This window comes from Puntigrus tetrazona, chromosome 3 (assembly GCF_018831695.1).
Source record: "Puntigrus tetrazona isolate hp1 chromosome 3, ASM1883169v1, whole genome shotgun sequence".
Taxonomy (NCBI): Eukaryota; Metazoa; Chordata; class Actinopteri; order Cypriniformes; family Cyprinidae; genus Puntigrus; species Puntigrus tetrazona.
In genome coordinates, this window is record NC_056701.1 from 27,177,551 (window position 1) to 27,188,897 (window position 11,347).

At 40.8% G+C, this 11,347-nt stretch overlaps 1 protein-coding gene across 1 annotated transcript; it reads left to right on the forward strand.

Moving 5' to 3' along the window:
- The first annotated feature begins 1,527 nt into the window (after positions 1 to 1,527).
- On the forward strand, positions 1,528 to 7,042 carry nptx1l (neuronal pentraxin 1 like). The gene is made up of 5 exons (XM_043228372.1): positions 1,528 to 2,057; positions 2,545 to 2,752; positions 4,014 to 4,258; positions 4,407 to 4,586; positions 5,764 to 7,042. Exons 1-5 carry the CDS (start codon positions 1,617 to 1,619, stop codon positions 5,983 to 5,985), a joined length of 1,296 nt encoding a protein of 431 aa, XP_043084307.1. The 5' UTR covers positions 1,528 to 1,616; the 3' UTR covers positions 5,986 to 7,042.
- The last annotated feature ends 4,305 nt before the right edge of the window (positions 7,043 to 11,347 follow it).

Consider the following 11,347-nt stretch of genomic DNA (forward strand, 5'->3'; position numbering starts at 1 on the left):
CTTAAAAATCTGCAAACTTTTCTAACTCTTTTCGCAGCGATCAAATTCCATAAATGATATACAGTAAATAACCGTAGATTCCTTACAAACTCTAGCCAAATTTCACGAACAGAATTATATAATTGGGCTATAGCTTAATTACTTCTAATAGCATTTGATTTAACTCGTTTATCAACCTAAATTTAGGATAACCGTATAAAAATACAAGGATAAAGACCTTTTAAAAAGTTTGTATTTTTAAGCAACAACAATCAAACGAAAATCAAACCCTACAAATATTAAACCTTTAATTTGTTCACCTGCACGTCACGCGACGTTTTACGTTAAATTTATCGTTTCGCGTGTTGCACCAATCGAAATACCCTTGTGTCTTTGCAATAACGTGCACTGGCTGTAAGAGTTTATTAGTTCTGATTCGTGGAACGTCTAGTGTCGATTCCCTCTGAAGCCCACCGTTCGCACCGTGCGATGTCACGAGAGATGTGCAATGTCACACGAGCGCGCCCGTTGTCAAAGCAGTCCACAGCTTCTGCTGCAAATAGATTTTACACCCATCTGCCTCCAACCCCTCGAACGCAGAACCGCCGGAGTGCTGCGGCAGAGGATCATTGATCGTTCTGATACCGCGATCACGCTTCATCGCTAATTAAGCCGCCGTCTTCATGAATCTTTTCAGACACCCGTTTAGCGAAGTGGACGGGGGTTGTGGGGGGGGGTGGAGACAGGAAATGGCAGCATAATGTTTCCGAATCGATACGGAAACGTTAGACCGTCCATTCCACACCGCAGAAGCTCGCGTCTGCCGCAAAGCGTTACATTGTGTTAACCGGAAATGCTTTTTAGTCATTTCCGGGTGTTAAGCAACGGTGTTCTAGATTTCTAGATTCTCACAAAAAATAAAGTAAATCGATTTTATTACATTTTTACACAAAGGCGTAATCTGTTAGCATCGCTTGAGACCGTTTTCCAGCTAATGCAACGCTGATAAATAATAAATAAGATTTCTGTGGGAAAATAACCGGGCTTATTACGATGAGCAATTATTCAGTCTTTGTTTCTTTTCAGATTTTACTTTTCCTAGGAGGACACCGGACGGTTTAAGAACATAATTTGCTCTGGTAACTTTACTCATTGGTTTTGATGGAACATGTTATGACTTGTTCAAACAGCAGTTTCTATGAACGCCCACCTTTTTTTACATTAATTATTAATTATATGCATACTCGGCAATATTATTTTATCATATAGCATGGGCCTACGTGTTGGCAAAGTTTATCAAACCTATCTCTCTCTCTCTCTCTCTCTCTCTCTCTTTAAATTATAAAGAGAGAAAAAAAAATCTCCAAATGATTGTGCCGGAATTAATTGAGATTTAGAAAACCGAAAATCCGTCCGCTGGGGTCAAAACTAGTTTTATTGACTCACTGGATGTTTTTTTTCTGCTTTAATATCCAGGGGCGGGAGATCATGATCAGGCGCGTGATGCAGCTCACCGCCGCAGACGCGCTTGCTATATAAAGCCCAAACGCGCCACAACCAGATTACAACCAGCGCAAGCTGTCAGGCAGAGCTGCTAAAACCACCCGTCCAGAAGATACTTCGGGAACAGACGCGCCATGGAGGCTGGAGCGAGAGGGATGCACTGGAAACTTTTGATACTTTCTTGTCTTTTGGCGGACGGGATGAGCCAGGACTTCGGACAGACGCAGTTCATTTGCACGTCCGTGCCCAAGGATATGGACATATGCGCCGCTACGCTGCAGAACAGCGTGCCCGGGGAGGATCTCAAGAGCACGGTCATGCAGCTGAGAGAGACGGTGCTGCAACAGAAGGAAACCATCATGAACCAGAAGGAGACCATCAGGGAACTGACCTCCAAGCTGACGAGGTGCGAAAGTCAGAGCGCGTCCGAGCCCGGGGACGCGAGGGTCGGCGGACGGCGGAAGGAAATGGGCACCAAGAACACGATGGGGGACGTGTCGAGGGGTCCGACGGACACGCTGGCTCAACTCTCGCGGACTTTACAGTCGCTCAAACAGAGGCTGGAGAACCTGGAGGTATGTTTGTTCTCCCGGAGCGCTTTCTTCCGCGTCGAGCGCGGTGGATTTATTCGAGAACGCGTTCAGATCGAACGGTGTCGCGATTCTAGTAACTTTGAGCTATTTTTTTCCCCAACAGCCTACATCAGTCTAAAGCGGCGCAACCGTTTGCGCGCAACCCTCTTAAAATGCGCACTAGCCTACCTGAATATTTTTTCTGTATTTGTTGTTGAGTAATTATCAGTTTGCTATTTTCCGTAAATTGAGCATCCTCATAACGCATTTGATTCTTAATAACAATGCAACAAACAATAACCTTAAACACGATTGTAAAAAAAAAACACCTTTGTACTTTTTAAATTGTATTTTAGTTATGAAATTATTGATATTGACATGATACGGTTATGGAATATATATTTTGCTTCTAGTGTAGCTACCTGTTTGTGGTAGCGACTGTAGCGTTTTTGTTCTAAACTTAAACGCAAGCTTTTTTTTTTTTTTGTAGCAATTTAGCCGGAATAACAACTCCGTCCAGGCGAACAGCTTGAAGGATCTTCTGCAGACCAAAATCGACGACCTGGAGAAGCAAGTCCTGTCCCGCGTCAACGGTCTGGAGGAAGGAAAGCCCGGGCTGCGCAACGAGAGCGAGCAGCGCGGCCGCGTCGAGTCCACTCTCACCTCGCTGCACCAGAGAATAACCGACCTAGAGAAAGGTAACCGTTTTCCGCGTTTCTGCTCCACCGTATCGCGTACAAAAAATATTCTCCACGCGGAAAAAAATATTCTCGGAGGCGCCAGCGGTGGATAATAAATCGCCGTCGTGGCGCCGCGCGCTGGCGTGTCGCAGGAGAGGAGGGGGTCCACAGAGCTGCATTGCTTTGCATATCCAATTCCACCCGACCGGCTTTACGGCGTGATTTACAGATGGGAACCGGGGTGGTTTGCAAGCTCATGAGTTTTGCGAATTTTCATTTACGTGAATCACGTTTTTCTCGGTCATTAAAATGCGTGACATCCCCACAGCCTTGTGCAGCCTAATAGGCATTAATAAGACTCAGCATTCGCTCGCTTTAACTTCTAGCCGAAGAAGTAAGGTTTGCTTACATTTGTGTGTGTGTGCGGAGATGCTCTGCAGTGTGTTTGTGCTGAGCTTTTCGATGCAGATAGGTGTGTGTGTGTGTGTGTGTGTGCGATTTTGCGTCCTCGAGCTACGAAATTGCACAAAAATCGAATTCGAAGAGGGCATCGAACCTTCTGGAAAAAAGCTCGCTGATGATTAATTGATCCAAGCAATTCAAAATGGTTAATGTAAATGCAACTGATAATGCTTTTAGAATCAGGTTAGGTCACATCCAGCCTCAATGGAAGAGCGCTCGACCCAAGTTGTCCAAAGCACGACTAAACTTTAGTTTAAGCGCTTCCAAGAAGTTAATGAACATATAGTACCATGCTGCTGTGTCAGCTCGTGTCAAATGGCTTGGTCTATTTCATTTAGTGCATGCAGCAAATTGCATTTAGCTTTAATATCGAAAAGTCCCCCGGAAGCTGTATTTGTTAATGTAACATGCAGACGTCTCTCTCGCGTGGGTTTGGAATAACTTAGTAAACTCTGTGACAGAACTGAATTGAACTATTTCTCTACCTCGGTAATGATGCCCATTGATTTCGGCTTTTACTTCTTATTACTTGTTTCGAGCATCAAACGCAAGAGTAGAAATAAACGAGAGGAGGGAGGCTCCCAGGTGGGATGAGAGTGCTTGTCTTTCCCCAGGCAAAACGAACCAAATAAATCAATAAAAGCTTTTTTTATTCCCTAGAAATATGTTTTAAACACACACGATGCCTTGTTTTTTTGCTTCCATTGTGATGGAGGCAAATAAAAAGCAGCACGGAATGCATCGGATACGTAGGGATTTTGTAGAATGTGTGTCTCTGACTGACGCTGATTATCACGTACTTGTTTTTTAACGAAAGGCCAAAAGGAAAACAGACCACTGGATAAATTTCAGCTGACGTTCCCTCTGAGGACCAACTACATGTATGCCAAAGTCAAGAAGAGCCTGCCGGAGATGTACGCCTTCACCGTGTGCATGTGGCTCAAATCCAACGCCTCTCCAGGAGTGGGGACGCCTTTCTCTTATGCGGTCCCGGGACAGGCCAACGAACTGGTTCTCATCGAGTGGGGAAACAACCCAATGGAAATGCTCATCAATGACAAGGTAGCTTTTAAAAGCGCTGACCAGAACAATATTGAAAAAAGGGAATATTAGAAATGCATGTTTGTATCTCATGTCAAGTTACTCACTTTTCGTTCCTTTAAAGCAAACTGGTCTTTACGTTTCTCGTTTTTCCCCTCTTTCGATGCAGGTCGCTAAGCTGCCTTTCCTGATCAATGACGGGAAATGGCATCACATTTGCATCACGTGGACAACCCGAGATGGAGTGTGGGAAGCTTACCAGGATGGCGTAATGAGAGGAAATGGGGACAGTCTGGCCCCTTACCATCCAATCAAACCACAAGGGGTATTGATTCTGGGACAAGAGCAGGTATGCAGCTTTAATTTACGTATCGGTTCAAGCAAAGTGGGACATGGTAGTTCAAGATGTTACACAACGGTGATTTAACGATGGGTTAAGAATACACAGTGGCTCTGTTCCAATACATAGTGCGCTTCCCACATAGCTGTATTTTAAGACATTGTAGGCTTTCTCTCCGCTGCCTATTTTTCAAAATAGGTACTTTCGGATAAATTGAAAGGCAGCGCTGCATGTATAAAGCAAAGCAATAATGCATTACAGTTAGGGTTATAAGGTATTGCAAGAAAGTGATGTCTCGATAATTTTGATAACAATAACGGTGAATATTGTGCTGGATTGTTTAAATATGGCGCTAAATATGACCAGCGGGTGGCAGCAGTTCTCTCGCTTAATTAGCGAATTACTGAATCATTCATTCAAACAATTCATTCAAAAGAGTTAGGCAAGCGAATGAATCATTGACTCAAATTATTAATTCAACGACGGATTAATTCTGGAAAGAAACACCTGCAGTGTTGCTCTGAGATGCACAGCTTAGTTTGGAACGATTTTCCTTACAGAAACAGAACAATATTGTATGTAAAATGAAACCGACTCAACATACCACTAAATATCTTATCGTTTGTTAACCGTTTTATAAAATTAATGCTGCATTTGAGATCGCATTCACATGCTGATATTTGGGGAAAATCCACTTTTGCTTGTGTTTTGTTACTAAAGTAGCCTATATCATATCTTATTTTACAATTATGGTATTATATTGGACAATAAATATCATATGGCCCTAATAGCAGCTAATATTTTATTCATTGTCTTTTATGCTTATTAGTGGGGGCAAATTATTTCGATTTTTAATGCTAAATCTTTATATAAATCAATTTCTGTATTTAGTTTTGAGGTTGCATTTTAGCTTGTCACAGCACCTTTAGAAGGCAACTAAAGGTTTATCAACAGAGCCAATTAGAAGATATCATTGAAAAGAGTCCATTCTAAAACACTCTATAAAACAAGGAGCAGACCCATTTGAAATGCAGAGACCTTCAAAGACGCCTGTAGGGATAAAAAGCAAATATGAATCATTTATGGGCAGATTAGCTTCGAAGGTTAACAGGGACCAATCGTATGTCTTTGATGGCATTCAGCGTTTATTTTATCAGCATCTCAAATAAATGTTATCCACCTGCAGGATACTCTCGGTGGAGGGTTTGACGCCACTCAAGCGTTCGTCGGTGACATGGCGAATTTCCACATCTGGGACCGAAAGCTGTCCGTGGGAGAGATTTATAACCTGGCCACGTGCAGCAGCAAAGCACAAGTGGGGAACGTCTTCTCTTGGTTGGAAACCAGCATTGAGATCTACGGAGGAGCTTCGAAATGGACATTTGAGGCCTGTCGCCAACTGAACTAAAAGAGCACAGAAATCTCCCAACCAATGAGAGATATGAGTTTCCAGGTGTCTGTTACCAAATCATTCATCCTTAAAGAACATTTTCAACCAAGAAAAAGCATAGACATCAAAGTCAACTGGAATTTTCTAGATATTTCAATATTTCGTGTGTCTATTAACACTTAAAACAATCACGTTTTTGTCATTTATTTCTGGATCTTGAGGGCGTATGCCGATGTTGGTCTTAGCTTGAAGGCACCGTGGTTCTGCTCTTCTCTGGTTGTCTGTTGGGCAAAGCAACGCCTTACCGGAAAACTACTTAACACGATACGGCTCAGACTTCCATCTTTACAGCCTGGATCATTTGACCTCTTCCTTCGAACAGGAAGCCATATAGTCTCGCAGTAGATTTCTGAACCACTTAGGTTACTGTTCCCCATCAGGATTATTAGATAGATCTACCCACTGCCTGGGATACTCACTGTGAACTTCGGATGTAGAATGTAAAACGAGCAAAGCTGAGCGTTCTTTTCTTTTTAATCATGCTTTTGTTGTCTTATCACCTCCTGCTTCAAGCATTTTCGTTTGTTCTTTTTTTTTTTTTTTTTGGGTTGGTGTGTCTGTGTATGTGCGTGTGTGGGTTTGTAAAAAAATAACTTGATAATTGCCAACACATTTCAAGCCTGGGTGCCTTGGGCTGTTGAAAAGATCAGATCTCGACACATTTGTCATTATTTGCAGTGTACTTCTATTTATCTCTTTCTTTCCTTGTGTAACTACTGATACGTTATGTTGATTACACCTCGTAACAGTTCAAGCGGTTCGCGAGAATAGGCTGATAATTCAAAGTTGTTTTAATTGTGGCGTGTTCGGCAGGTGTTTGTATTTTTCAAGGAATGTTACGTGTACAGAAAACAGCATGAACATCTAAATGCTGCAACAGCATCAAAGAAAAACTGCTTTTATTAGCTCATTTTGGGTTGAGATTTTATACTGTATTGTTATATGCTAAAAGCATGGCAGCACTGAAAGATGAAAAAGGTCTAAATTTTGTAATAAAATTGTTATATCAAAAATAGAAAGTGTGATAGTGCCTTTAAATGATCGATTTGCAATGAACGAATCCATTAATTTGCACAAATGTGTACAGACAATACAATTCGGGTTGGGTGGGGACACAAACAATGCTGTTCAAAAGTTTGGGTTCGATACGATTTTTAAATTCTTTTATTTAGCAAGAATACGTTAAATCAAAAGTGACAGCTTTACCGAAATTATATTTTATTTTAATGTTATTTTGATCATTTTATACCCATCAAAGCATGAACACTTATATTGGCACAACTGCTTTCATCATTGATAATAATAAGAAATTTTGACTGTGCAGCAAATCAGCATGTTTGAATGATTTCTGAAGCATCATTTGACACGGTAGACTGGAGTAATGATGCTAAAAATACCGCTTTGTCGCCACAGAATAAATGCATTTTATATATTAAAATACAAAATAGCATTTAAATTGTACACGCATTTAACATTTTACTGTTTTTCTAATGTACGATATACAGTAGAGCTAAAAATAAGAGAAAAACCTACAATTTCCTAAATATTGAGGTCACTGCTTAGTCCTATTTGAAGCTATTCTCCAAGGAGTAAAAGCACAGCTTTTAGACATATTTCTTCAGTTCTATTCAGAAGCACAGTATAAAAAACCTAAATGATGTATTTGAAAAAGAGCACATCACAATTAGAGAACACTTTCAGAGACTTCTCAGTTACTGGTGTTATTCTGGCACCTCGTGCATATTTCCTTAATTAGCTAACAAAGCCTGTTTAACTGGCAGACCAATTTTTTTTTCTTAGCAAGATGGGTGAGCCTTTCTAAAGTGACTGAAACCCTCCGACAGCACGTTGTCCAGATGAAGGCCAATAGCAGCCTTGGGGAGAGAAGTTGGTCATTCCAAATCTGTTATTTCCAGAATACCGCATCTTTACAATTCTCGCCAATTCCATCAATCAAAAAGACAAATTTGCGAGAGGACTGGGTAATGCGGAGAATCTCAATGGCCAATCAATTCAACATTGCATCTAGAATCGCTTACCAGTTCAGCGCTGAACAAGGTGAACCTCTCATAAGGAGAAATAATCAAGGTATATTTTGTGTGGAGCGAGCAGAACTGGTCCAAAGTTCGCTTCCGAGATGAAAGCAAGTTTCATTTATTTGGGTCCAGTAGGAAATATGTTTACCATCAAGCTGGGAAATGACTGAACCCAAAGTGCGTAAAGAAGTCAAGGAAAGGTGGAGGAGGGAGTGCATACAAAAATTGTCCACCGTGACTCTTGAAAGCTGCATGGCAGACAATCTTATTAGAACAAGTTTTCTTTGGTTTTGTGCTAAATATGCATCAGGCAGCCAGTAAACAATCCGTGTGCGGTCCGTAGGAGTATATTCTTCGGGGCTAGGAGACTGTTTTACTGGTAACATTTGATTTCCCAGAATTTTCGCTACATTTGTCCAGCAATCTATGACTCAATGCAAGCGCTCCTGGCACAGCAAATTTGATATCATTCATTGGTGCATTCTGAAATATGCCAGAACACAATTCATAACGCAATGCAAGTGACACTGCTGCTTCTTACAATTCAATTTAAACCAGATATTGTGTTCTGGTTTGTCATAAAGTTTCCAGCCAACTGAGGAAAACAAACTTTTAAACGCAATTGGCGCTTATAGTTAAATTACATTATTCCGAGTGCCCAAGAATTTTGTCCCAGATTTAAGATTTTAAGAATTCAACCCTAAAGTGGATCTGTGGATCTCATCATTTAGCGGTTTAGTTTCGGAACGTACATATACTAGCACTACATAATATATACACACAAGTTATACATAAATCTAAAGATTTCATACAAAGGTGTCCACTACTGCTCTAAAAAAAGAGGGCAAATCTTAACAAAGACTCAAGCGCAGAAACACAAAAGAACTCAGGGATGTTGGAAATGTTTAAAAAGCTGAAACTGGAAGGGAAAAGAAACGATAAATGAGCAAAACGCTGGACGGTGGGTGACTGACAAAAGTACCCTGTGCAAATGAGTTTGACGGATTTGAATCAAGGAAGAGTGCCACACAGAGCAAATGAAAGGATGCTTGATGCTTTCTGTCAGGCATGAGTGAAGCGTAATTGTATGGGGCTGCTTTGGTGCTGGTAAGCTGGGAGATTGATACGGAGTGCAGGGAACAAGAAAGGTTATCGTTCAATTTCACAACGTCACGCCATCCCCTGTGGTCAGCACTTGATTGGTTCAAATTTCATCATGCAGCACTACGAAGATCCAAAGCTTACACTTCTGAGCTATGCAAAACCTATTTGGGGAAGAAACAGGGTGCCGGAGCACTGTCTTTGATGGACTAGCCTGCACTATCGCCTGATTTAAACCGCACTGTGCTCCTGTGGGATGCGCTTAAGTGTAAGGTCAGAGAAAAATGCCCTACAATCCGGTTGCACCTCTGGGAAGTGCTACAGAAGGCGTGGGTTGAAATTTTCCATCAAAACCTTATAGCTAGAACATCTTCTGAAAGCTGTAATATCTGCAAATGGAGAATTTAAGGACTAGAATAACTTTATCTATCTATCTATCTATCTATCTATCTATCTATCTATCTATCTATCTATCTATCTATCTATACCAGTTTCCATCTGAACATGAACATTTGAAATGCTAGTCCATACCATGATGCTCTAAATAACATACAGCAGAGACATGGACATATTGTGTTTCCTCCACATCATCCAGAAATATATACCCTTCCCCCAACATACACATCTTTTAGCATCCCTCCTATTCCCAAGTGTATTTCTCGGATAGATGCATCTCCACCTTGAGACGACCTCAAATCAGACCATTACTGCCTTTTATGCTTCCCTCTAAAATCTCATGCAAAAACACTACTATGGTGGTGATTTTGTATGAATTTGTATAATATGAAACACATTAAAACCTAGAGCTGACACAGGCTTATTGGCCTTATTGAGCATTTTAAAAAGCTTTGTTAGATAACTACGATTGCAAGTTCTGTTGACCTATATTGGTTACAAAGAAACAAGTAACACTTGATAATAACGTCCAGTTGTAAGGTATTTATGTGATTAGTTAATTATGTTGTTAATCATTTACAAAACATAACTATGTGTTTACAAATGGTCAAGTAATATGATAACAATGTACAAATCTGTCATTAGTAATATATTAACTAGTAACTTCATCAGTCAGCAATTATACTGAAAATCATATATTTTAGCTATCTAACTTTCACAATTTTTTTATTCCAATGTAACTAAAATATAGTAAAGCGGTACCCTGGGTCCTGACCAAGTGTCAACATGTGACGATTTGGGAGTGAGAATGTGTTTTAGTTGTGGTTTACCATCTTGAATGATGAATACGGACTACCGCCACCTGCTGATATGGAGTTTTCGGTTTGTTGTATTATTGCCTTAAGATGTCTTATTTTGATCGAATTCTAAATGTATCCCGTTAGGAAACTTTAATATATTTAAATTTCTGTTTTGCCTATGCCGATGTTAAAGTACCGCATTGTTAGCTTTGCAACATGGTAATGCAAAATTACCTCTACAGCATGGGTCTGTGCATACAAATACTATTAACTTTCTTGACAGAATATAATTAAGCAAGGATATACTTCTATAGAAGCCACAAATCAAAGTGACCCTTTCACACGTTTCAAAAACTCTGTATGAAGAGCTATTATGAGTTGCTGTCTGATAAAGTGTTCAAAATTGGCACATTATGAGGTTCCATGCTGCTTAGGATGCTCTCCTTGAAAATGCTGCCTGCTAGGTTATGGAACAAAGCTTGTATTTTCTCCAAACTTTTACATCTTGCAGTCGATTTCTCCTCTGCGGGTGGATTGTAATGAATCTGCAGTAGATGCTACAAGCTGGAGGCAACGTGCACAACAGAAGTTCCAGAATAGCTCCTTTTTTAAGAAAACCTCAAGTTTATCCATGCCGTGCAGCAACAAACTCACACGCTTCCGTGCCAACTTGCCAGATCAACAGCTGCTTGTTTAGGCATGCATGGAAAACCTGTATCCAACTTCCTGCAGGCTAATTCTGGGAATGAAAGTCTGGGTACCATCTTGCATATTAAAAAGGCCCTGCCTAGAAAAAGCATGCCTATTTTTTTCCGGCTGACCCAGGGGCCTGTGCAGGCAGTGCAAAGACTGGTTGAACTATGATGGGATGTAAATTTCTTTCTCCTTGTGCAACGACCGCACCTGATTAGAATTCCTAATGGCCGGCGTATCCCCTGGCTGCACTCCCAATGGTGACCCATGAAAAATGCATGATCAGGATAAGTA